Source organism: Gobio gobio, assembly GCF_949357685.1.
Source record: "Gobio gobio genome assembly, chromosome: 3".
NCBI classification, from domain to species: domain Eukaryota; kingdom Metazoa; phylum Chordata; class Actinopteri; order Cypriniformes; family Gobionidae; genus Gobio; species Gobio gobio.
This window is the reverse complement of record NC_137099.1, coordinates 34,857,430-34,885,121: the sequence shown is the minus strand read 5'-3', so window position 1 is coordinate 34,885,121 and position 27,692 is coordinate 34,857,430. Positions and strand designations below refer to the sequence as shown.

At 38.5% G+C, this 27,692-nt stretch overlaps 1 protein-coding gene across 4 annotated transcripts; it reads left to right on the top strand.

The window, feature by feature from the left end:
• Positions 1-337: 337 nt before the first annotated feature.
• ppp1r9alb (protein phosphatase 1 regulatory subunit 9A-like B) lies at positions 338-26,912 on the top strand. 4 transcript variants are annotated; one of them, XR_013816142.1, is made up of 20 exons: positions 338-546; positions 3,220-5,256; positions 13,201-13,333; positions 13,418-13,538; positions 13,648-13,752; positions 14,937-15,165; positions 15,251-15,397; positions 15,489-15,542; positions 15,629-15,858; positions 16,069-16,165; positions 16,924-17,059; positions 17,262-17,416; positions 18,148-18,475; positions 18,601-18,658; positions 19,460-19,531; positions 19,691-19,895; positions 21,084-21,133; positions 22,451-22,567; positions 25,525-25,713; positions 25,795-26,912. XR_013816142.1 is itself a non-coding variant. In XM_079811731.1 (18 exons), the coding sequence occupies exons 2-18, from the start codon at positions 3,388-3,390 to the stop codon at positions 25,969-25,971; spliced, it is 4,305 nt and encodes a 1,434-aa protein (XP_079667857.1). In that variant the 5' UTR covers positions 338-546; positions 3,220-3,387; the 3' UTR covers positions 25,972-26,900. The 4 variants fall into 4 exon arrangements, 2 of the variants coding, with proteins under 2 accessions (XP_079667857.1, XP_079667856.1); XR_013816143.1 differs by lacking the exon at positions 338-546 and adding an exon at positions 2,252-2,420; XM_079811731.1 differs by lacking the exons at positions 21,084-21,133; positions 22,451-22,567 and having other exon boundaries at positions 25,795-26,900.
• Positions 26,913-27,692: the final 780 nt, after the last annotated feature.

Sequence of the window (27,692 nt, the reverse complement as noted above, 5' to 3'; positions counted from 1 at the left end):
GGTATTTTTCAGATTTATTTTTCTTTTTTTATCAGAACCATGTGTTCCCCCTGATTCAGTCTGATTAAATCTGGCCATCAACACAGAGAGTTTGTTTTTATATCATCTCTCATTTGCTTCAAACAAGATTATTTTATTGTGAAGATGGGAGAACATTCATGCAACAGTTCATTTCTTTATAAATGTGTGAACTGTATTGTAATCCAGTTAGCTAATTTTCTCGAATCTCTCTCTCTCATTCTCTCATCCTTGCTGCCTCTATGATTGGGTGATATTTTTATAAATCTAGGTCCTGAGGCCACCTGGGGAAAACAGCACCAAATTCAGGCCATGTAACAAACCCGAGCCGAGCAAAAAGGACTTTGACGATGATGCGTCTTATCATCACAACTTTCCACAAACAGAAACAAAACACAGGTCATGACATAGTGAAACAGGACTAACAGCTCAACAGCGCAGGCTACAGACACCTGTTTCATTCATCAAATCTGGATTGAGATGTAAAGCTTTCTTTTTTTTCCATTGGAAAGGAATATCAAAGATATGGTAAGTGTCCCTTTTCCTTTTTTTGCCTGCCAAAACTCTTTCTTTGGGAATGGAATGCATCTGATTACATAACTGAAGTATTGTGGGTTTAGTTTAAGACAGTTTTCTCAATGATGCTGGGAAAGGAAAAAAGAGCAGAGATCTCTAAGAATGAACCTCGTGACACATCTAATTAGAATTATTTCTCAGGATAAGCAGTTTGTTGCTGTTTCTGAGGGACCCGCATAGCAGTGTAAGCTGTTCTGACCTGCAATACACAATCTCAGAGAGCATTTAATTCCAATTAATATTGCTTAGCGGTAAACACAAATAAACCCTGCAGTTTCTGGAATATTTTTTTGTATTTTACATCAGTAATCACCATGCAGTTTTAAATGGAACTGCATGCTTCGGTTATGATGATTGTCACTGTGAACAGCGGATCAGCAGAGATAATCTACTTTCAATATGTAGTTACAAAATGCCATCTGTTAGAGGCTTCATATGGTCACACATTACACTGAAATTTACAATGGAACACAGTCCACACCAAGACAAACAGGAGGAGACAAAATGTCTAGAGCAAAATGCTTTATCATAAATCTTCATGTCATTTTATCGGTATAGTTTTTTTGCTTTGTTCTCTTTTCTTTTGCATTATGCTCAGATTTGTTTTGTGTTAATGACATTTATATGCAATGCTGTTTCAATCCTTCACTCCTCCTTTACGTTCAGCTTCTTTTCTTTTCCTTTGTCCTCTGCTCCACTTGACTCATCTCAGAAGCACTAAGATGGTGACCTACTTGTAATTGTCAGGGAGATTAAACTCAGATATGGCAGCCATGTCGCCGAAAATGCTGGTGCACTGGAACCAGTTTGATTTGAGATCCCATAGGCCTATTTCTTAGTTTTGTATTAATCGCATCGAAAATAAAAGTTTGCGTTTACATATGTGTGAACTGTGTATATTATATATATTTATGTATAATTACATATATATTTCAAGAAATATTTGCATATACTGTATATATATTTATATAATTTATATTATATATAAATATTTTATATATAAATATAAAAAACTGTGTAAATATATACATTATATATACGGTGTTTGTGTATTTAGCCTATACATAATAATTATACACAGTATATATTATGTAAACAAAAAACTTTTATTTTGGATGTGATTAATCACGATTAATCATTTGACAGCACTATCTATCTATCTATCTATCTATCTATCTATCTATCTATCTATCTATCTATCTATCTATCTATCTATCTATCTATCTATCTATCTATCTATCTATCTATCTATCTATCTATCTATCTATCTATTAGATCCAAGCAAAAAGAAAATCTGGATTTTACCTTTACCTTACCTTTAACTATTAAAATGTTTTAAAACAGTTTCCTTTACTCAGGGATGAATTTGGGATCATTTTAAAATCAATGTATCTTTAATAGCCTACATTTCGAAGCACGGTTCCTATACAATTTACCAAATGTATTTTTTTGTTGTTGTAATTTTTTCAAATATGTAGCTAATGTCTAGCTATAATAGGCTACATTCGCCCCTAGTCCTTATCTGGATTTAGCTGTTACTGTATGGATGAGATTACTGACTTTCCCACGGTTGTCCAAGTATTTTTTTCCCTCTGCCACTCCGTGCGCGTGCTTGCCTGAGTCGCGAGCTCCGGAAAGAAGCAGCGGGTATGACGCTGAAGGAGGGAGCGCGCATGTGGGGATAAGGTTTGTTGAGCTGGTTGCACGGAGAAACAAGACATGTAGACTTCGGAATGAGGAATGACGACGTCTTACAAGTTTGAGATTGTTTGCGGTTTGGCTATGGTTTCTCAGATCTTCCTTAAGTCGCAATGAATAAAGTTCAGGTAGGTTTAGACTCGTTTATCCGGGCGTGTTATTTTCAAAAATGTACTAAAGCTAAACTTCCTTACAGACACTTAAACTTGTCAAGCTTCATTAGGATTGAAGGTGGTTACAGCAGTCAATGGGAACAGATCGACTGTCAAAAAGGAGGGATTTACTATGATCATACGATGCATTTGAACACCTGCTAACTCCTGTACAAAATGTAAATATGTTAATTAAGAATGTAAAAAGAACCTGTTAATTTGTTAACGGTAGGCTAAGCTAAAAAACATTTTTAAAAGATGTTTTATTTTATTTTATGTTAAACGTTTTTTTTTTTGAAGTGAACAGTATGAATATTTGGTTAAAACGTATTATGGTAACTGAATTCTCAGAACTACATTTGTTTAGTTTCTTGTTGTGTTATCAATTATGCATGTTTTTATGTTAGTTTTCATGTTGTTTACCTAATGATGATGGTGGTTGTGTGGATAACAGAGTTCTCTGTCATGTTAATAATGGCCAAAATCGCTGGAGAGGCCTTCCATTGTCCATCTATTATCAGTACATTTTACAATATCAAAATATTTTATTGGATCATTTATATATAGGTATATTACACTTACAGTAAACTTAACAAAAAATGTACAGTGCAATTTGGAAGCATTTGAGAGGAGTTAATACTGAACCATAATGCATTTACACAAAAACACTTATATAGTGTATACAATACATATTTGGGTAAATGTATTGAGAAGAGGAATAAATAGTTGATGTAAAACACAGACTGACAGGTTTCTTGATTTCTCTCTGCTGTAGGTAAGAGCGGTTGTCACTGTGTCAATCACACAGCAACATCTGTGTCTACAATCTCAGCCGGTGTGAATGCGGACGTACCATGCACCTGGATATACACTGCTTTTAGCCCCATTTTTTATCTATTTTACATACTGAAATCTTCAAATCAGTTTTTTTAAATCTGTGATCATGATTAAAAGTGAGAACAAAAGTGAACGGGGACTGAGAAGTGCATCTCCTCACAGGAATGCCTATAAATCAGACTTCCATTCCATCAAATGCTCATTTGATGGGAGCGCATCAATCAGCTCGACTTCTCCCTTCTCTAATGGTGGCAGTGAGACCCGTGGCAGACCATCGGGCAACAAAGTGAGCAAAATAAAAAATATATTCTTGCAAATGGATGGAAAACAGAATCAAGACAGTCCCAATGTCACCAAACCCTCGTCACCCAAATTTCCTCTGGATTCCACCCCTTACAGATCCAGCCTGAGTAGCGTTTCCAGTCTAGATACAGCATCCTTCGAGGCACGGAAAACAGAGGATGTTTCCATTGAGAAGGCAGCACTGGCTGAGAAGTTCTCAATGACCAGGAAGCTGTTCGAGAGTGGCCTTAAAGAACAGTCTCCAACGGAGAGATCTGCCTCGGTTAAAGGTATCTGGCCTCAATCATTTGAGAGACAAGACAGGAAAGTGTCAGTTACTGGAGAGAGAAAGGAACAACCTAAAGAGCTTGAGGGACAGGCAAAAGAAAGGGAGGATGAGGAAAAAGGGAGAAACGAAAGTGAGACACCACAACATAAGCTGAGTGTGTCCATGAATGCCGGGCCAATATCGAGACGTCTGGAGAGTTTTATGTTGGACAGCGATAGTGAGTCGCTATCAGCTGCTCCCTCCACCGAATCCCACAGTCCCATCAGCCATTCCCAGTCACCCTCTGCTGCTAGTGACCATTCAGATCCCCCTTCGTCACCAGACAGCTGTAGTTCCCCTACCTCTTATTCACTATGGACTGATTCTCCGGCTGAAACGTGTTTGCCCAAGTTAAATGGCTCAGATTCACACAGTACCCCTCTGAATGGAGTCTGTACGGAGATGACAATACATAGTACTGGTTCCACAGCAAAAGAACATATTAATGAGTCGCCAAAAGATACCGTCTCCTCAGATCCCACTCTTCAGATCCACCACTTGTCTACAAGGAGTACCACTAGTCATGCATCTGTAGCAGAGGATCCTGCACTTCAACAACAGCAAGTTGAAGGCAATGACTCTGAGAAGGTTTCTGGTTCATCCACAGTCAGAGCTGAGCTGGTGGTGGTGAAGACTGAATCATCCGAGAGTGAAGGTAATGAGGAGGAACATGTTGATGATGATGTTTTTGAAGAGGCTGGAAAGGTAAAACAATCCCCAAATCACAATTCTGGGAGGCTGTTGACTGACAATGACGAGCTCCAATTAACATTCTTTGGGAAGGAACCAAAACAGAGCATTAAGGAACATGAGGAGGGATGGAGGGCGTGTGAGGAATCTGTACAGACTGGAAGAAAGGAAGACCATAGAGGGGAGGGAAAGTTTCTTGAGGCGAACATAATGGAAAAACAAGACGAGGAGGAGGAGGAAAAAGAAAACGAGGAAGTAGAACTAAAAACACACCGAACTGAAGAGGAGATCGTACTGGAGACTGTTATGAAGGAAAGTGAGCAGAAAGCTACCGATGTTGAAGATAAGGAACATCAGGATGAACAGAGGAAAGGAGAAGAGGATGAGGGAGTAGAGGAATCGGTTGAATCTATAGAGGAGGATGATGATGAACAAGAGATGGAATATGATATCTTCGCAGGAAAAGAGAGGCAACAGCAAGATGATCAGTGCCTGATGGGGAAAAGATCTTTAATTTGTGGAATTGAGAATGCAGCCTTTGTGGATGACAACAGGACCGATTTAGAATGTCAAGTGAAGGAGGAATCCCAGGAATTTGAGGAATTACCAGGACTCTCTGATGAGGAAGACCTCCGTCCAAAGAGAAAGATCAAGTTCTCTACAGCACCAATCAAGGTATGTCTCAACTCTTGCCCTATATTTGCTAGAAACCTATCAATTAAAGAGTTTAAAGTACTTCAGCTTATTTTTTTTATTCAGCTTTAGCATTTTTTTTGTTGATGTTGGTTTGTACTCCCTCTGGAATGGTTTAGAAGGTTTTCATTAAAGCTTGAAGGAATTAGCCTGCCAGCAGTGACCCAAATTTGTTTGCACCTTTACCAGATGCCCGTGGCTCAATTCGGTCACCACCTTAGCTCTTACATTTATGAAGCATTCTTATGATGGTACTATCGCAGCTATTCAAAGTTTATATGTTAGGATCCTACTTGTTTGAAGGTATTTGGCACCCACATCTTTTATTTGTTTTGCCTCAAAATACAGAAACACTTTATTTTTAGCACAAGGAGCCTAGCATACCCCTCTGAGACTTGTTCGACTTGTTTGTTACTTTAATAATTCATAAGAATTGTGACTTCACCAATGGTTCTGGATCAGTGTAAAATATGTTCTACCTGGAACATTTAAGATAACAGCTCTCAACAGAGGTCATGTCTGAGCTTGCATCACTTCAGGCATGTGATATCCTATGTCTCTCATGTACTGACAGTCAGGTTTTACCTCTGGCCTCAGTTGATATGACTCAAATTTGAACTCTTCATGTAACAGACAAACAAGATTCTCTGAAAGAGAAAATTTACTGTAAAGGGATCCCAACATGTGTTTCGTCACTTAAGCTTTTCATAGATACTGATTGTTGAGTGAATTTTGAATCTGTTAGCATACAAGTGATTGTAATATTGAGGTCAGCCTCAGAAGCACATTCACACCATCAGATTCAAAAACTGACACAATCCAAAAATGGACAGTTCCAGTCTGATTGGCTGGTTTCGGCACCCTTTTCAACAGTCCAGCTGGTAAAAAAAAGGCATTTACATGGTATCTGTTGATACAGTAGGGAAATTGAAGTGCTCAATATCAAGTAAAGCAGACACCCACAAGCAGAACCATATATGTCTGTGAAATCACATCTGTGAACTTTTTGGACTGTTCATTTTTAACACAAACTCTACATAATTTCTACTCATTTCTTCTTTGTTCTTATAATCTCTTTGATAATGCTGTGCAGATATTTGATTATTTAATTATTTGATTGATTCAAGTTTTTTTTCTCATTGTATAGGCTATTATTGTGTGAACTGTTTAAGATAAACCTGCCTCAAACAGCACATAAATACAAAACAAACTGTGGTTTGTTGATTTATGTCTTTTCTGGCTACAGGAGACTTGTGCTAGTCGTTACAGATTTTAATATTTTAATCATATAACTGATCAAAGCAAAACACACAACTCTTTATTCTTGCATTAAACAGAAATTGCATTGTGCTGTCATTCATGTGTCTGACTTTGGGACCCCTTGAAAGTGGAGTGCTTTAAAAGGATCCTGTTTAGGGAAGGAAAGGTCTTCTGTGTGTGCCTGTGTGATTGATGTGCAGTGGAAGCTCATAGTTTTGCATTTTATTTAGAGTATAAAATAAATCTATTATACCTCACATTTGTCAGAACAAATGAACAAAATACAAATTTAGTGTGTTACAGTACAGAAGGTGGCAAAAGTCCACATTTTTGTCCAAAACCAGTCAGCAACTATAGGCTGTATGTGTGCAAGGTTGTTTCATTCCCTGTGCACTGCAGTTGTTCTCAGCACTCTTAAAAGATCTCTTAAGTTTGGAAACCAGGTCAGGTATTTCTTTAGAGCCTCACAGACTGAAGATGCCATGGATTTATAGGTTAGGACACATACCCAGTCAGTAACATTTCAGATTACCATATAGCGCAATGTTCAATACGTCACTCTCCTCGACATCCCTTCCTCCTTGGTGTGCCCTTTTTGAGTGTGTGGATTAGGTCAGTGTTAGTTCGCTTTCAGTGTATTTATAGAAGTGGGATGAGCAGGTGGTAACTAAACATTTGTCTTGCCCTAGTTGTTTTCTCTCTAAATTGGGAAACGCAGGTCTCCCTTTGTGTACATATCATAGTGTTCCCACATTTCCCCCCCTCCATGAGCCTGTTTCTTTATTTGTGGACCTCTTGTGTTTACTCATCCTGTTTCCTATATGGGATCAGCAGGAAGTGAGTTGCCTGTCTCATATAGGTTGCAAATGAGGATTTCCTTTCAACAGATGTTTGTTTTAGACATATTTTGGACTTAAATGAGACAATGGGCTTTAGATATTAGCTCATAAACTCATGGTTTGATCCCAGCTGTTAGACGAAATTATGTTGTCTTCTAAATCCATCTTTGACCCAAAAATGCAGTTTTTTTTTCACCCAAAAAAGAAAATTCTCTACACCTTTAATTACCCTTATGTCATTTCAAAGCAGTATGTTTTCTTTTTTCTGTGGAACATAAAAGAGGAATTTTGAGAGTTTTTGTGTGTGTGTGTACTGGTTTGACCTATATTATGAGGACCCAAAATGTCCTTATATTGTGGTGTGTTTTCAGGTTTCAGGCCACGCCCCTATACATTATGAGGACATGCTGATGTCCTTGTAATTCAAAACGCAAAATAAACATACTGAATAATTTTTTTATTAAAAATGCAGAAAGTTCTATGTGGTGGGTAGGGTTAGTGTAGTAGAGGGATGGAATATACAGTTTGTATAGTATAAAAACCATACACCTATGGAACGTCCCTGTAAACCACCTATACCAACGTGTGTGTGTGTGTGTGTGTGTGTGTGTGTGTGTGTTGTTTTGTTGTCTGTACAATGGAAATCAATATAGTCACCAAACTCAATTATATGTTGCTGACGTCACTTGTTTTTATTGCACGCCAACTTGTTAATAATTTTTACCGCTGCCAATTGATCAGATTCTGATAATATTTCTTGATCATGCTGCTTTTGTCATTCCAACTCTGGCTTTCAGGTTTGATTCTCAACCTGAATGCTGTGACATCTGTTGTTTCTTTTATTGTAAGTCATAGTTCACTGACTGTCTCTCTCAGTCCCAGGAAGAAATAGTCCTGTGTTCTTGCTAAAAAGCCACAGCTTAAAGGAGTGAGAGAGGGAGGGAGGGAGATAGAAAGAGACACTGTGCTTGAGCATGTTTGGGAAGAAAAGGACATTGTTCAGAGGTGCACGCTTACTCCATGACAACTACGGACGCTAGACAAAAGAAAGCAGGAGAAAATAAATGAAAGAAAGGGAAAAATGGGATTGTGGTCGAGAAAGAAAGATGGAGGGATGGATGGGTGGTGGAAGCAAAAGTGAAATGGTACAAGAAAAGAAAAATGCAGAGGGAATAGTTATTTTGCTGTGTCTAATTGATTTGGAGGCAGTGTTTTACTTCTGTTTAATGCTGCTGCTTTAGTCCAAGCCTGGTGCCAGTATTAGGAATGCATGTCATTGACTGACCTGCTTTTTTAACTGCCTAAACCAGCCACTGAAGTTCTGTGGACATGTCATTCAGCTATAGTGCTGTAGTTTCATAAATGTGCGGTCACGTTTACCTTTGTACGGTGAAATACTGCAGGTGAAATGTAGTCATCTCAGGAAGAATCTGTGCAATCAGGAATTTTTGTGCAAGGTAAAACAATTCATCATGCAGATTTCATATGGAATTCAAGTGTTTTGAACTTTGAACATGCAAATGTGCCATGTTTACTTGTAGAAAGCTTCTTAGTAAGCAGTGCTTCATGTATCTGTACACTGTTGACAATAGACTTTCTTTGTCTGTGAAATTTCACTGTACTTTCACTATCATGAAGTTTTAATCCTTTTTTGTAGTGTTTTTTTTTGTTATTTCGTCATGAAGTTTTGGGCACTCTTTTTTCCCCCATGTGATTACAAAGAGAGGGGAGCTTGGCTGTGCGATTTAATCAAAATGTGATCGGAATGTGAGCATACATGATTTCTAAACTAAAAATAAAATCAACATCCGTGGGTTGGGAATATTTTTGATACAGGAGAGCTGAAGTATCATAGAGCCAGGGAATTTGCGAGACCTTTCAAACTATTGTTGCGGCAAAACAGAGAAGGGTCCATTCTCACAAAACCCCCTTTTGCGGCTAAAAACACAAGATGTAGCCTAGGTCTAGAGATGCATTTTTAAAAAGTTGATCTTTTACCTCGAGCGCAGCGTAGAACACCGTTTCATGCGTGAGAGGCCACAAAAGACACGAGACACAAGCACAATGTGTAAGATGTCTGTCTAGTGTGTTTACATAGAAAAACAATGGCACATTCCAAACCAGGTGAACAAAAATCAGCACAATTGACGCCGTCATGTATCATTTATGCAAAGATATAGTGCCTGCAAATATCGTCAATAAAGCCGGCTTCTAAAAAAGATGATACAGAAATAATGTTTCAAGATCATGATTAAAATCAAAATTGCAATATTGATCAAAAATTGTGATTGTAGTTTTTGTCCTACATTAAAGCTTCAAAAGGCATGCAAAATCCCCCTAAAAATATAATAAAAGTCGTCCTTATAACAGCTGCACTGTATTCCAAATGTTGTTGCTTTATGTCTGGAACTGCACATTGAATTCTTTACTAACTGAAAATCTTGATATCCTGCCTAACTCTTCAAGTGTTCTTGAGAGAAATAGCGATGTCTGATTTGTGAACTAATCACTCTTGAGTCACATTTTTTCAAAGGAATGTTTTGTCACGTTCACAAAACTGCTCTGAATGATTTGTTCACAGATCAGATAGACCCAGTTCTTGAGTTCAGCTCAATGAATGGTTAATCCAGTCTTAGCCGTTAACAGCTCACTGAAGAGAAAGATAATCAGTCAGTAATGACTTGAATTTCAGTCTGTTCCTCACACAAAAGAACTTGTATCGCTTTTGAAGATTTGGCGCATACTGTAATGTGGGAGCCATATGGACAACTTTTTATGGTGTTTTCATGTCTGTTTTGAAGCTTGAATGCCTCAGTCCACATTCATTAGTATGGGCCAATTATTCGTGAATAAAAGTTTCCTAGTAGGAAATTAGACATGAATGCCCTCTTAAGTATTATTTAATACTGGGAAACAATTTTTTTTTATATATATTTGAGTTTGCGAGTAAACTTTATACATGGCAAAGGGGAGAACAATTTGTGCAGTGACTGGTATTCTTTATTAGTTTTTTCCACAACAGCTGCATTGCCTTGTCTTGTCATTTAAAGTAATTAATAATAATTTGTTACATTTATATAGCGCTTTTCTGGGTACTCAAAGTACCATTTTAAACATATTGGGCCGTATCATACACACGGCTCAATGTGACACTAAGCGCGAGACAAGTGTTTTTTTGCGCCCATCTGTTCACGCATGGCCGTGCTGGTCTGAAAACAAGGTGTGTTTAGGTGCATTGTTTGTTTGTTGCTATTTTGAGGCAACTGAATACGACTGCTCCATTGACAAAAACCTGGTCACAGTATTTTTTGTGTTATTTAAAGAGCGTGTTAGTAATATGCGCTTATAGGCGGGTACACAACGCTCATACACTCCGCTTATTACACACACGGATGCGCAGCAGCACACCAACATGTTTAAATATTAAAAATAAAAGGATTCCTGTCTGGAGAAGCGTTCAGTCTTTCCACTCGCAAATTCCACCATGTGAATAGTGAGGTGGAAGCACAACTGGCTTTTAAAGGGAATGAGAGATGAGACTCTGATTGGTTTATTGCATGTTATGCCCAAAACACACCCATAACTCCATTACGAGACTAGGTACAACCCTTTTAAGACCATGTGCCTGGCGTGCCGACCGTTTCTTACCATCGTTAAACTAGCAAAAGTGGATTCGGACACACCCTAAGTGCACCTGCGCCATGCGCTTCAGACCATGCGCTCAGATTGTTAAAGGTCCCATGGCATGGCATTTTTCTATTATTTTATAGTGTTTTCTGAGGTGTACTTATATTATTAGTATGATTTTTACATCATAAAATGTCATAATTTAGAAATAAAAGGCATTTTTTCTATACTGCTGTTTGCCCTGTGGCTGAATGCCCTGCTTCAAGAGGAGTGTCTGCTGTGAGACTTCAGTAAAAACGCCCACTGTTGTGATTGGCTGACATCTTTGCATTTTAAATGAGCGGAGGGGGCGTGGTTTAACGAGGCACGAGCAGGCACGAGTCTGCCAGAGAGACGGATGGACCTGTGTTCACTTCTCATCAGTTCTCTCAGCATGTCTCAGTTCAGGGTGAACTGTTGTAGTTACTAGCATATACTTCAGGTTATTAGTTTATTTCTAGTCGGAGGGGCTGTCACTCATGTCAGAAAGTTAGTAACTTTAGTAAATTATGGATCAGCGCTGACTCGAGACGCGAACCGTTTAGAACGATTCAGTCCGATTTGGTGAACTGGTTCGGTTCACTAAAAAGAACCGATTCAAAAGAATGATTCGTTCGCGAACCGGACATCACGGAGACGAAGCGATTGCTAACAAAGTTATTTATAGTAACTACTGAGTTATGAGAGCGCTGTCAGTCAGCGCGAGTTTATTGTGTTTGTATCTGAGAGTTCTGAATAAACACGAGTCCCAGTCACACAGAGTCCTCTTCATCATTATTCTACCAACTTTGTAACACATGAAATGTACCATTACAGCGAGATGAACGAGTTAGTAAGTGTTGAGTATAGCATTATTTCTAGATATGTTCCAATCATATGAAAAGCGTCAGTGACGCGCATTGAGTAACGTTACACAGCGCAAACAAAGACACAACAGCTGTAATCGAATGTAATCCAGTTTATTGTGGGGAAAGCTGGCTAGCCTAGCCGGATACCCTCACGCTTACCCTCCTTCTGCTTAATCTCACGCCGCGTTTGGTGCCTCCGCTGTGGGCCAGATGCAGTACTGGGGGTCGGGGATGTTGGAGGCCGAGCTTCGGCGTGCGTGAAGATTATCTCTAAAGATGTGACTGCTGATGTTAAACAGAAAAGACTGTATGCACATTTTAGAACAGATAGACGCGACAAGGACGTACAAAAACACTGACTCACAAGATAGAAAACACGAAAACACCGTTCTGTCGGGAGAGAGAGAAGCTGCTGCGTGTCCACAAATAATAAATAATAAGCTACACATAAGAAATCAATGATCACAGATCAGAAGGAACTGGAGAAAGACTTCTGTTTTCATTTGTACATCCAAACACTGAGAAACTGCCAGTGTTCACTCGTTCACAAGTAACGTTAATGATCTCGAGTGTTTGCATGGGCGTGCCAGATTCTCTGGGCGGAGGAAAGGGAGGGAACCGTTCCTGCTTGGACGTCAAACCAGGAGACTTCAGGATTGGCTCGTCTGGCCTGTCATTTTCTCAAAGGCAGAGAGAGACAGCCAGAACTCGGGTTTACACCGATCAACATTTCTATCCACTTGGGGACAATATTCAGGCTAGGGGAACTCATATTAATGTTGAAATACTTCATAAAATGAACATTTCATGCCATGGGACCTTTAAAATAGGGCCCATTGTATGTTTTATACACAGCGAAAATAGCTTGTATATGACTGAAATGCCAGAATCATCAGCAAGCTGAATATCTAGATAGTGGTGAATGTTTAATATTATTGTCAACTAATGGAAAGCTTAATATAATTTTAGCTTTAATAAGATTTCCTCAATAATTAGGCATGCAAGAACATACCTGGTGCCCTCTATGATTCCTGTTCTTTCTGACAACAATGCACGCGACAAACTCGTAATCACGACTTCCGAAGTGGAAGTAGGACATTTCCGATAGCATGTAAAGGCAGCATTAACATGTAAATGTGGGCAGTCATAAACAGGAAGATTTCTGAATGACTCTTTTCCCACGAATGATCTGGGTGGACTTTTTCTTATCAGAACAGTTTTCATCAGCATTAATTGTGAAATCAATACATCACTGATTCATCAGATGTGGGTGTGCACAGGTGTGGTATTTAATTGTTTTTCCTCTTTTGCAGGTGTATTTTACCTTCTCTAATGAAGATTATGATCGCAGTAATGATGATGTGGACCCTGTGTCTGCATCTGCCGAGTACGAGCTGGAAAAGAGGGTTGAAAAGATGGATGTTTTACCTATAGACATTCAAAAAGGTTTCTTTGAAACTTTTATTCCAAAATGTGTTTCCAGAAACCTGCTTGAGTACTGTATTTGAGCTGCCCTCTGTTGTTGTGTAGGTAATGATGGCCTGGGAATCAGTATCATTGGGATGGGGGTTGGGGCAGATCAAGGACTAGAGAAGCTGGGCATTTTTGTGAAAACCATCACAGAGGGAGGTGCAGCTCACCGGGATGGACGGTAAGAACTTGTCGTATGAAGTTCACTTTTGAAATTCAGAATTAAACCAGAATAAAACAGATTCTGGTGATTCTGTACCCAAATTAGCTTTTTTGTTTTTTCTTAACAGAATTCGGGTAAATGATCAGATTGTGGAGGTAGATAAAATCAGTCTGGTTGGTGTCACTCAAATCTTTGCTGCCACCACTTTGAAGAACACCAAAGGTCTGGTCAAGTAAGTATTGACACACCAAACTAAAGCTAAAGTGAGTTGTGTGGCGTTGTAGCTAAAGTTCAGGACCAGTGACATTAGTCGCGTTTCCATTACAAATTTGCGCAAAACATATATTTGACAGCGTTTCCATTAACCGATGTTATGCGACTAAAACATATTTTTTTCCTCTCCCGATAAGTCATTCAAAAAATGATGCCACATATGTTGGTATGTTTATGTATATCCCATCCACTGCACTGGCCGTTGTTTTTAATGGAAGGAGCGTGTTATCCAAGCATTAATGTCAAGGAAAGCCCCTTACACTTGAGCGTATGAGGTGTGTGTGTGTGTGTGTGTGTGTGTGTGTGTGTGTGTGTGTGTGTGTGTGTGTGTGTGTGTGTGTGTGTGTGTGTGTGTGTGTGTGTGTGTGTGTGTGTGTGTGTGTGTGTGTGTGTGTGTGTGTGTGTGTGTGTGTGTGTGTGTGTGTGTGTGTGTGTGTGTGTGTGTGTGTGTGTGTGTGTGTGTGTGTGTGTGTGTGTGTGTGTGTGTGTGTGTGTGTGTGTGTGTGTGTGTTTCTCCCTCATATCTGCTTCAAGGTCTTCATGATAATGTGGCATTTCTGTGTTTAGAATCCAGTATTCCTGTAATTCTATTTTCTATTATGAGTTTAATAAAGAACTCTCTCATTTTCTGTCCAAAAACAGCATCATCTGTAAAGAATGATCCACTTTTACATACACCAGGTGACCTGTAAATGCGAAAAAAACTGTTTCCATTGCAGGTTTTCGAAAATTTACTTTTTCGAATTGCCTGAAAAAACCACCTCATGCGAGCGTAAAAACAATTTTGCGATAGATGGGAGTTTTCACGAAATTGACGAGTTTCCATTGGGTGTATTTTCAATTCGCAATTTTAATTTGTGCAATTTGAAGGGTAATGGAAACGCGGCTACTGTTGGTTTCAAGCCTCATCAGGAATGAGCTGTGAGCTCACAATATTGTGCAACTCACTCCAGGTTGCTCTCGAGGGATTTTCACTGTATTATCTTTACTGTATTTTATGAACAATGAAAATGCATTACCTATTAAGTAGGAAGTGTCTAGTAATGACTCACCAGGCCAAAATCTAATCGCATAGTCAGTATAATACCAGCAAGGTTCATAGTCCCAGAACTTTGTGTAGGAATTTTACGTCCTCCAATGCAGGTTTCTCATTGGCCGGGAGAAACAAGGAGTGGAGAGTGAGGTTGCCCGTCTGATCAGCGAGACTCTACAACACGAGGCAAGCCCTGAAAATAATGAGCCAAAAGATGAAGACCATTACGAACCCCAGAACCATCAGCTACAGGATGAAAACCAGATTTCTCAAATCCATGAGCAATATCAGAATCAACAGGAAATTGAGCCACTAGCTGAAAAGAGTGTTGTGCAACAGGTCTGTGGACATATAAAGATAAGCTTGTCGTCATGAATAAATGAGTCACTAAGTCATTGTTGGGCCCATATTATGATTGATACAGGATAAACAGAAAGAGACTGAAAAGGAGCAGAGGACAGAGGATGCTTCCAATGACTTGGCACAGGAGGTGTTTTCACAACTGAGGAGCCAAGGCATTGATCTACCTGAAGATATCGATCCTACTGAGCTAGAACAAAAATTCAAAGAGGTATAATGTCAATTTACATCTATTTACATATACTATATTCATCATTGTGAAGTGCTCACTCTTCAGTCTCACTTGAATTCTCTTTTTACAGCTGCAGATAAAACACAGTGTCACAGTCACAGAACTCGATCAGTTGAGAGAGAAGGTAGGATAAAAATGCAAAGTTTTCAATTTTAATTACATCTGGAACTGCAGAGCTGTTTAACTCTTTAGGTGTATGTTTTTTCACAGCTGCAAGTGAGTGAAGCAGAACGTAAGTCTTGGGAGACTCGAGGTACAGCTCTTGAAAGGAGTGTGGAAGAGAGTAGAGAGCGCATTGAAAAGTTGGAAAAATACTGGCTTGATGCTCAGGCCCTCTGCAAAACCATCAACCAGCGTTTGAATGAAGCCCAGAGTCAAAATGATTCCCTGCAACTCAAATACAATAAGACCATCACTCTTCTACAGGAGCACCAACAGAGGTGTGTTTGAGACGGAGCATGTAATGTGTTGTCATAGCAGAATCATTCTGGGAAGTGTTGGTGAGGCATTCTCGGAACATGTACTGAATAGTGAAAGTATGAATAATTGGAATTTCTTGTGTTTCAAACAGCAATCGAATGCACAAGCATCTTAAGCAGAAATACATTTCTTCATGTTTTGTTAATGGTGGGGCTGTTCTTGACTTGTAGAGAGGCTGACTGTGCAAAGAAAGAGGCAGAGCTGAAGAGAAAACTGGAGCAAAGGGAGAGAGAATACAAGAGCAGTGTGATGCAATTACAGCACAAGGTAAAACTACATCCTGTTCATGTTCACTACACGCTAAACATAATTTTTATTTATTTATAACGCTTTATACAATACAGATTGTTTCAAAGTGGCTTTACGGTGTTCAACAGGTACACAATGATGCGAACATTTGAATTCTTTAGCTCTAAAAAGAAAAAAAAGTATCATTGTTCAGCTGAAGTCAGTTCAGTGTTGATTCAGTTCCGTTGTAAAGATCATATATTATTAAATTAGTTCAATTCGGATAAAACAATAAAGCAGCTCTGCAGAAATCATCCAATAGTGTCAGTACAGTCAAATCAATAATATTGTTGAATATTAAGTGTCCCTAACTATGCAAGCCAGAGGTGACAGGGGCAAGGAACCCAAACTCCATCAGGTGACAGAATGGAGAGAAAAAAAAATAGGTGGCTCTTTTAGAAAAGTAGAAATACCCCGGTGAATCTTATTGGTCGGTCAGCTTTATTTGCAATTATTAGAACACCTCATTAACGAACATTAACAGCGGTTTAATCAAATTAAAATGTTTGTCACACTGAATTTTCGTACTGAACATTAGCCTTGGTGTGAACAGGCCTTGGCCACTGTGTTAGTTATCCATGCAAAATCATAACGAAAAAAACTGAGCCTTTTCTACCTGATGCTTAAGAATTATGAAATATAAATGTATTTAATTATCAGTTTAAGAACCAGTTTTAGTGATTATAAGAAACAAAGATAACAGGATAGAGTCTTATGAGTGTATATGCATTTCTCAGATAGCTTGTCTGGAGGGCCGCACTGGATCAGATCAGCCCGAAGAGTCTTGCAGCCCTGCAGGAGAGAGTCAACCTAGCAGTCCGACCTCTGGTTCATCTGAAAGAAATGGACTGTCTACAGACGACCTTCACTCTGGTACAAAAGACCCCTCCGATCATTTATTCTGTAAAAGCTGTTAAAAATAAACGACTTAGTTATATCTTGCTCTAGTTACTCTAGTTTATTTGGCTTGTAATACCTTTATTACTTATTATTTTGTTCAGAAAAGATGTAAACAGGCTTGTCTGAAAGAGTAGTCTCTTCTGGTTTTGAGATGTTGGTGTCTGTCTATCCTCAGATGCAGACTGGGGAGATGTTCCTCAGACGGCTCGTCTGGACTGCAGTGTCTACAGAGCCAAAGCAAAGCTGGCACAGGGATCCCAACGCAAGCGGCCGTCCCGAAATAAACTCAGAGAGTCAGCGAAAGGCTCACAGGCACCTAGCCAATCACAGGTACGTTAAACCACAAACATTTAAATACCTTAAATACTTAAAGTCATTTAAATAATACGTTTCATTGCAGCTCACATAATTGTAAGGTTAAACTAGCCTCTCCAGTAGGATCTCTGCCTCTTTCTTTCTCTTGTGTTTAAAAGAAAGTCTCACAATTTCTTAAAATGCTGATGAATCACACTTGTGTGGTCTGTCCTGTTTTTTGTCATTTTATTTTATTTTTATGGTCATGGTTTTATTTTGATTTCACAATTTTCAGTTGCTTCTTAAGAATTGAATGCTGATATTTACAAATATACACTTTTCAATTATTAATAATGTACTACATAAAATTATGGTAACAGGTTTGACATTTTAAGATCCTTTTTTACTGACAAACATAGTAAATAAGATGCTGAAGTTTTGATTACTTTATTGATTGTTACAGACTTTTGTTTCCATGATTCCAAAATGATGCACATGTTCTATTAAAACAAGTAGCGGTCCAAAAAAAAAAAAAACATTCAAAATAAAAGAAAATAAAAAAACATAAAATAAACATATTGGATTTCATTTTTATATACATTTTGTACAACTTTGCTGTTATTTACACATGTTCATTATGCACAGAACACAAATGACACCTGTTTATTAGATATATCTTTATCATGTATATTATGACAGTAAACTATGATTTCTTCAAATCAAATGTTATCAAATTGAATCAAATTTTCATGTTATCTTGTTTATAGGAATCTGTGTGCATACAAGACAACAATCCGGAAAGAACAAACAGTGAAAGAAGGCGATCTTACCTCGAGAGCCTAGCCATACCCATTCCATCGATGCAGGTTGGTCATGACCAAGCAGGTGAACCGGGAAGTGAAGGTGGAGGCAATGTATTCACTCAGAGCCAAACACCCCAAGGAGGCAGCAGCACACAAGCTAGCCTGTCTCCACCTAAAGACTCCTCCACTCCCCAGTCCCCATCCTCCTCACAGTCCTCCTCTAGTCTGTTCATCAATCTGAGAAACAGGAGGAGCAAAGGCAAGGAACGCAGCAAGAGCAGAGCTAGCAGAGGTACAGCTGCAAAAATAACTATTTCCCATGTTTTCTTGGAGCACTTTTTATTTATATCCCCTACTTCCACTGGTTTACCTACTTAGGCTTTTAATTTTGATAGTTATTGTTCTTTTATTTTTCAGATGAAGAAAGTGATGGTTCACCAACTCGAAAATCCAAAAGACGATTCCCAGATTTCAGGTATGGCCTGGCCAGCAACTTAGTCTTATTTGCCAATATCAGTGATATTACAACGTGGAGGAGATGGACCATTTGTAGGAAAATGAATAGGAGAAATCATAAAACTAAAAGTCCCACCGTTTTTTCGGCCACATGTTGTTTTAAACTCGTATGGCTTTCCTTCTTCTACAGAACACAAAAGAAGAATTTTGAAGAATGCTTCAGCTGTTTTTTCCCCCCCTATTTTTATGAAAGTCAATGGGACCCAAAACTTTCAGGCTCCCTAAAAGGTATTGAGAATTTAATCCATACAACTGGTATATTCTAAGAACCTCTAACGTTATGGTATTTGGTAACAAGAGATGCGAGAACCAGCGAGGTATGACGTTGACATTTGAGCATTAACGTTAATATCTGACATTTGAGCTTTGCGTATTTGATTTTGATGTGAGTCCTTTTGATCTGTACATTAAACAAAGTAATCATGTCTCTTCAGGAGACTTTGAATATATATCGAAATGTATAGATTAATTTCTCGCTTACTTTATGTCCTTTTTGGACCTCATTGACTTTCAGAATATGAACAAAAACAGACAAAATATTTTTCACAAAATAAAGAAAGAAAGAAAGCCATAGGAGTTTGGAATTACGACTGGGTATGGGTATGTACTTTATGACAGAATTTTCATTTCTGGGTGAACTTCCATTAAAATTATTTTTTGACAGGCTTTTCATGGGCATGCTTGTATTATTAAGCATGGTTTAATTTTAACAAAAATTAACAGTTCTGACTCGTGTTCTTTCTTTTGTGTTGGTCATTAGTGGTATCCGCAGGTCTGGAGGCAAAGGCAAAAAACGGGAGAGCCTCACACTCAGAGGATCTATAGGGAGCAGGTTTGAATATTAAATGTCCTAATATCATCCTACTACATGTACTGAAGTGAATGACTTTAAAATCATTTACAAGTCTGTCGGTCTCCTCTGATATAGATCAGTTTGTCTCCGTTACTTAGGTAGCTTCATTAGAATGGCTTCTTTGTTGTCTCACCTCAGGGGATCAGGAGACTTACTGGATGAGTCCAGCAGCAATGTTTCCCCCTCTGGCTCAATCTCTTCCATCCCTTCCTGTATGCCTTTTTCCTGGTTTGGGGACAAAGACAAGGGAAAAGAGAAAGAGCGAGAGAAAGAACGTTCTGCATCTAGCTGCAGTCTGCCTCGTACTCCTTCAGAAGGATACATGGAGGATCGTGCAAACACTGTGAGTAGGGACCACAAACATGTTTTTTTTGTTTGTTTTTTGTAGACCCCCAAGATGTGGTTTTCATAAATATATTGAGTAAGAGTAAGAGATTAGATAAGATGTTGTGTCTTCAGTAATTGAATGCATTGATTTTCAGGTGGTTCATTAGGTTTTACCCATTTAACTCTTTCCCGCCATTAACAGAATGTTCTGGCTTTCCGTGTTTTCACTGCTATACAGTATACTATTAGGCATCTTCGGAAAGAGAACTGAATCTCCTGATCAAAACACAGATGAAGAAGAAGCAGAAACAAGCAATATTGTTAGCAGATGCATATGTAAAATAAAGCCATCATCAATATTAAACATCATATAAATCAAAACTGCCTAATGTTGCCCAGTGAAATGTCGACCCAGGACGAGCTATAAGACTATGCAAGTTTTGTTTTTGTTGGTGTTGATGGACTTGATCTACTCCATCTATGTTTTGATCATCATTCTAGATGTGTTCTATATCTGATCTGGATGTAGTCTTTGACAAAAACGTGTTTTTCTTGGCTTTTTGCTCAAAAGTTAGCTTTTTTATGAAACTTATGAGATTTTTTTCATTCTTTTTTTAAAGCAGAGGGTCTGTTCTTTCTTTTTATTATATCGCATATTCAGATATTCATGCAGCAAAATATTTTGTGGGCCATGAAACTTTTGTGAAAATGATCAAAAATACTGGAAGTGGCTGGTAATTATTTTGTTTTGTTTTCAAAAACGCTGGTGGGGAAAGAGTTAAAAGGAATCCAGTTTGCAGTCGGTTGCATTCCTGGATGTCATTTAAGGTTAATTTTTAAGCAATCCCATCCCATTTAGCCTTTGATCCTAACAGGAAGTGGAGTTGTATAATTAGGCATATTCTGAAGACTGTACTGTACTGTTGTGGTTTTGAGAAGACTCTGGGATTCAAGATCTAATTTTAGGCTGGCAATAAACAAAGTTTTAGGATTTTCAAAAAAACAAAACAAAGACACTTTATTTATTATTAAAGATGACTCCTCACTACAATTCCTATGTAAAAAAGGTCAGATGTTCTTGCTTTCATTGAAGTACAAAGATGCTCTTTGGAAAATTCTCAAATCATGCCAGGCCCCGCTGTATGTAATGTTGTTTATGCAGAATGTTTTTTTTTTTTTTTTCGCGATCTCTTCTTTCTCTCAGACCAACCTCTCCTGGCCTTCTCTTCTCTCTCATTCCTTAGATTTGGTACAGTATGCATTCAGTTCTCCAGCTAATGTGTCTGTTGTGTGAGGACAGTAGTACACTTAATTGATAGCAGTTGCTACTAACCCTAGTGGACTTGTTTTTGGTGTGGTTTTGCTTAAAGATTAAATGCTCAATGCATTCTTTCATAATATACCCTTTTCCATACACTGATAAAGCCCAATCCTGTTTTCATTATGGAGCATTGCCATAGACTGTGTTAGTTTAGTGACGTAGTTTGTGTCTGAGAACCCTAGTAGGGAATGATAGTTCTTGATGGTTTTCTAATAACTGTATTTAATTCAGGTTTAGTCATCCATTATTTTCACTATCACATGAGAAGGATGCATGCTAGTAGTTGTAGTGTGCGATAGTGCCCCATTACCAGCTTTCACAAGTGATACAAAATAGTTTTGTGTTTCTACTGGTTTTGGTTTCTGGAACTGTTCTCCACTGGTACTGCTTCCAAGGCACTGAAGGTAATATATTACTGCTTGCCATCGGCCCATTTTTACACATTGAGTTCAAACAAGCATTCAAGAGAAGAAAGTAACAAACCAGCGAATACAGTAAATAAAAGTATTTAGGAACATTTAGAAATTGAGTCAATTACATTTTTTTTTCTTTTTTTTCAGTTACCCTTTGTTTTAAAGGGGCCTTGTTACAGTGTAATTATACAAAAAAGTACAGAGTAATATTAATTAACAACATGTATTTGTTTAATTAGGGTTCTTTCTTTCTTTCTTTTCTAAATTATAATTAATTCGTTTTGGTATTTTGGGATGGGTCATAAAGTAGAAATTAATTAAATAAATAATTAAATATAATTTACATTGATGTATGATATCAGTAAAATGTTTAGTCACTTTTTACCTCAATTTTAAAATCTTTTTTGATAATTACGATGTGTACGTACATGCTCATGTGTTCAGGGTAGGCTATAAGGAAAATATGTTTCACGTAACATTGATATAATTCAATTTACATACATACATTTCATGAATGCACATACCATATAAAAAAAAAAAAAAAAAAAAAATCATTTTCTTTATGGACAGTCTTTTTACAGACTTTTACAGTCAATTACATAGAAACTCTGTCTTGTTTTAAAATGTTGTTTTAGTCTGAACATTGAGGAATTGATTAGATATATTTGCATTGATATTACACATTTAGTTACCCTTAAGCAATTAGCTTGATCTGCATGCTAATTCATCCCAAACTTCCTCTTATATCTAAATACTATATCTGTGAAAACTGTTTGTGAGAAAATCATTTGTTGTCTGTTTGTGTGTGTTTATGTGTGAATGTCCTACTTGTTACAGAGCTTATCTGCGACGGATGATTCAGTCGCAGGTAGTCCTCGCTCTGTGTTGGCGGGGTTATTGAAAGAGCCCCGTCTCCTGGGGCGTTCGCACACACATACCTTCTCCTCCTGTGAGGTGAGTGGCCGTGGGGTCACCACTGCATGAGCTTTCCTGTAGTTAATGGTTAGCATTCATCACACACACATATATGTATATGTATATATGCGTATATATATATATATATATATATATATATATATATATATATATATATATATATATATATATATATATATATATATATATATATAGATAGATAGATATAGATATACACCAATCACGCATAACATTATGACTTGGTTGTGTTGGTCCCCCTTTTGCTGCCAAAACAGCCCTGACCCATCGAGGCATAGACTCCACTAGACCCCTGAAGGTGTGCTGTGGTATCTGGCACCAAGATGTTAGCAGCAGATCCTTTAAGTCCTGTTACGAGGTGGAACCTTCATTAGTTTGGACTTGTTTGTTTTAACACATCCCAAAGATGCTCGATTGGATTGAGATCTGGGGAATTTGGAGGCCAAGTTGTGCTCATTGTTATGCTCCTCAAACCATTCCTGAATCCTGAACCATTTTTTGCTGTGTGGCAGGGCGCATTATCCTGCTGAAAGAGGCCACAGCCACCAGGGAATACCGTTTCCATGAAAGGGTGTACATGGTCTGCAACAATGCTTAGGTAGGTGGTATGTGTCAAAGTAAGGACCCAAGGTTTCCCAGCAGAACATTGCCCAAAGCATCACACTGCCTCCACCAGCTTACCTTCTTCCCATTGTGCATCCTGGTTCCGTGTGTTCCCCATGTAAGTGACGCACGCACACCCGGCCATCAATGTGATGTAAAAGAAAACGTGATTCATCAAACCAGGCCACCTTCCCCGTGTTGGTGCTTTCGCCGGTGGACAGGGGTCAGCATGGGCACCCTGACTGGCCTGCGGCTATGCAGCCCCATTCAAAACAAACGGCGATGCACTGTGTATTCTGACACCTTTCTATCAGAACCAGCATTAACTTCTTGAGCAATTTGAGCTACAATAGCTCGTCTGTTTGATCGGACCTCATGGGTCAGCCTTCGCTCCTCATGTGCATCAGTGAGCCTTGGCCACCCATGACCCTGTCGCCGGTTCACCACTGTTCCTTCCTTGGACCACTTTTGATAGATACTGACCGCTGCAGACCGGGAACACCCCACAAGAGCTGCAGTTTTGGAGATGCTCTGACCCAGTCGTCTGGCCTTCACAATTTGGCTCTTGTCAAACTCGCTCAAATCCTTACGCTTGCCCATTTTTCCTTCTAACACATCAACTTCGAGGACAAAATGTTCACTTGCTGCCTAATATATCCCCCCCACTAACAGGTGCTGTGATGAAGAGATAATCAGTGTTATTCACTTCACCTGTCAGTGAACCTGAACGTGAACTTTTGGTTTGTAAGGTGTTTTGAAGAGGAGAGTAAGTATCACCAGTGGAATGTGTGTCGTGAGGGTGGAATGGAAAGAATGAGATCCTGCTCATAGCTATGAGACAGAGAGGTGATAGTTCAGCATGCATGTTTTTCTGTTTCACTATTATAGCACAGCAGTGTGAAATGTCTGTGAAAAATTTGTGGGCAAAAAATGTCCTTTGTCAATGCATGAAGCACAGCTCACACAGATGTCATTGAAGAAGTCTGTTGGTCAATACGGCGAATTTGCTTGACCTGAACGCGAGTGGAATCTGCGTAGGGAACTTTTTGCTCTCACCCAAAACTCCAATTGCGCATATTGTTCAATGACTGGATTTTGCCTGCGGTATGTGGAATTTCCCAAATGATTGCAAAAGTCTTCCTACGCCCTGTTGGTAAGATGTTGCCACAGGTAACATTATTTCACAAGTTGTGTAAGGTGTGTCAGTGGCTCAATGTTAAAATAATAGTTCAATTGTTACAATATCCCTCATGTTGTTCCAAACTTCTGGGAGATGAAGACCTTCTGAAAAATGTTCATACTGCTCTTTTCCATGCAATGGAAGTGTGGACTCACGCACTATATTACAAGCCTTCTAATTAGTCATACAATACAACTGTAGCTTTATGTAAAAACAAAACTTCTCGCCTACCAGAAACTGGCGGGTGAATACTAAATTGTATCACCTCCTTAGACTTGTTTTCAATTTAAATGTATGAAACTCACTATATAATTAATTAAATACATTTGCAAAATAAATCTAAACAATTTGTTATTTTATTTTTTGTCATAATTTTGCCATAAAGCAATTTAAGATATCCTACTTGCCACAATGGCCTGGCAAAGGCAAAATTACTGTCTAAAAAGTAGCAGAATTTTGTTGTTAATTCCCCACAAAATGTGTCTGGCTATTGACATGAATAATAATTTCTGTGAATAATGATAAATTTAGTCAGAGTCATATTCTTATGGGTAGTACAACATTCTTGAGGTCCTGGCTTATGGTCCTTCCTAGTTCTGTTCCCCTCTATCATCTTTCCCATTGCTTTTCTTACTACTGTATCATCAAAAATATGAATATATATATATAAATACAAATGTATTATGTTCCACTATTGTAAGTCACTTTGGAGAAAAGCATTTGCTAAATGCATAATGTACTGTATAACATTAGAAGACTCCAAAAGATTTTATGATTGATCAATGGTGCTTTTTTTTGTCAATTGATTGTGAAGTTTGCAGCCCCTGGTCACTGCATGCGTTCATTTTATTGAAAAGAACTGTGAGAAAATTTTTCAGAACATCTCCTTTCAGACTTCAGTCTATCTTGGTCTTCCACTGTTTCTGACCTGATTTTATAAGTGTGCTCCAGATTCTGTCTGCCCTGGTAGGAATCTCTGTTGAACTGTAAACGGGCACATGTAATTCAGGCATACAAAATTAAAAGGAGGTTTGCTATGAAGATTAGCATTTTTTATTAGATTTTTTTCATGGCAGGTTGGCGGAGTGCAATCTTCCGCACCTAATGACTCTCTCATGTTTCCAGTTCAAACATAACTGCAGTATAACCAACATATGCATACTCTTGTTCTCAGACTCTTGATGATGGCCCTGCTCCAGCAGCAAAGCAATACATGTGGCAGAACCGCCCCCTTTCAGAGTGGACCAATCAGCAGGTCTGCCACTGGTTGATGGGCATGAACATGGAACAGTATATAACCGAGTTTACAGCTAAAGGTGTGGATGGCCAACATCTCTTATGCATGGAAAGCAGTAAACTTAAGGTTGGTCCGTGTATTTTTATTAATTGTTTTTGTATTGTATTGTATTGATTTAATATTACACTGAAACGTGTTGTTTTCCAGGAGCTTGGTGTTTCTAGCCAAAGAGATCGCGCCACCATTAAGAGGAGACTAAAAGACATGAAGAAGGCTCAGGAAAAACTTGAAAAGCAGCAAGTAAAAAAAGAGAAAGAAATGGGGAGAGAGAAAGAGACCAGGAATAAAAGTGGCCAGCCAACAAAGATTGAATCAGACTGCTGAGGTAGTAACCAAACACGTCCGGTCAAGAGACCGCAAATGTGCACACTCCCCAATCCAAGTAATGTTAACGTGTGCCGATAGAAATGTAGTAGACTGTCTCACACACACACACAGGTGATTTATAGACTGGTGAGAAAGTAGCAACATGGGTGAACACTAGAAGTCTTCTGCCAGTAAAGCCTGTAAATGCAACTTTGATAAGCTTGTCGTTAAACATCTATTTTTGACACAGAAATCGATTCCTGTCTGCCACTGACACTTAACATGCATAATGGCACTTTGAGAAAATGGGAACTCATTAATAATCTGCCGTAATTATCCAAAAGGATATTTCATTGGCTTTAACTGATTTGCTTGTGTTGGTGCTGTACATGATACTAAAAATGATTTTACTGCTGTCCACCAGAGGGCACCGATGTTATCTGGCACTATGTCATGATGTTGAGATTGTGAGTCTGATGCTTCAGAAATAAACAGCAAATGATCACGCGCCAAGCTGCTTGTGCACAATCTGCACTTTAGCCAAAAGTCAATTAATAATCCATGTGTGGACGTCTAAAAGTGATGCACACACATTCCCAGGGTTAGTAGAGCACGCCACGTATGTGTTGGCTCCCTCTCCTAGTGTGCACTTTTAAGTGAGCACTTCATCACCCTAGATAGACTTCTTTTTTTTGTTGGAAATAATCATTTTTTTAATGTCTACTGTACATAACTCTTAGCAATGTACATTTTACTGCAGATAGAAGAGCAATTGATTGTCTGCCACAAATGATGATGATGATTTTACATGTATTATTAAATAAATATTTTACAACTACAGATTTTTATTTATTTTTATCTGTTTGATTTTAGGACATTTGTTTTTGTAACTCAAGCCCCATTTAGCCGCAAAGTTATTTCAAGCACTGTCAATTAAATTATCTTTCAAAATAATCTTGGTACATTCAGTTGTAACCTGATTCATTTATTCAGATGCATCAAAAATGTTGCACCACTGACTAGCTGATCTGCATTGTTTGCCGATTTGATGTTTGTTTTGGATCGTTGTCCTGGTGGAAGATCTAACCACGGCCCATTATAAGATTTCTAGTTGAAGTGGTCAGGTTTAGATTTGTATCTGTTGCTATTTGTTAGAATCCATGATACCATGTATCTGAAGATGATGTCCAGGACCTCCAGCAAAAAAAAACAGGCCCACATATTTAAGATCCAGCTGTGTTTTACGGCATGGGGTACGTTTTATCCATCTGGTGGGTTTGCTGCCAAAAAGCTCTTTTTTTTTGGTCATCTGACCACAGAACCAGGTCCCTTTTGAAGTTCCAGTCGTGTCTGGCAACTGAATATGCTGGAGTTAATTTCTGGATGAACGAGGAGGATTTTTCTTGAAACCCTCCTGAACAACTTGTGGTGATATAGGTGTTGCTAAATAATTATTTAGGCTTTCTGATCCCAAATCTCAATTCTCCATCTTTGATACTTGGAGAGTCTTTGTCCACTCAAACTCTCCTCCTCACCGTGCATTAGGGCGAAATAGACACACGTCCTCTTCCAGCCAGATTCGTAACATCTTTAGTTGATTGGAACTTCTTTGTTATTGCCCTGATGGTGGAAATTGGGATTTTCAATGCTTTAGTTTTTTTCTTACAGACACTTTCTATTTTGTGGAGCTCAACAATCTTTTACTGCACATCAGGGATTTACTCATTGTGATGGATGTT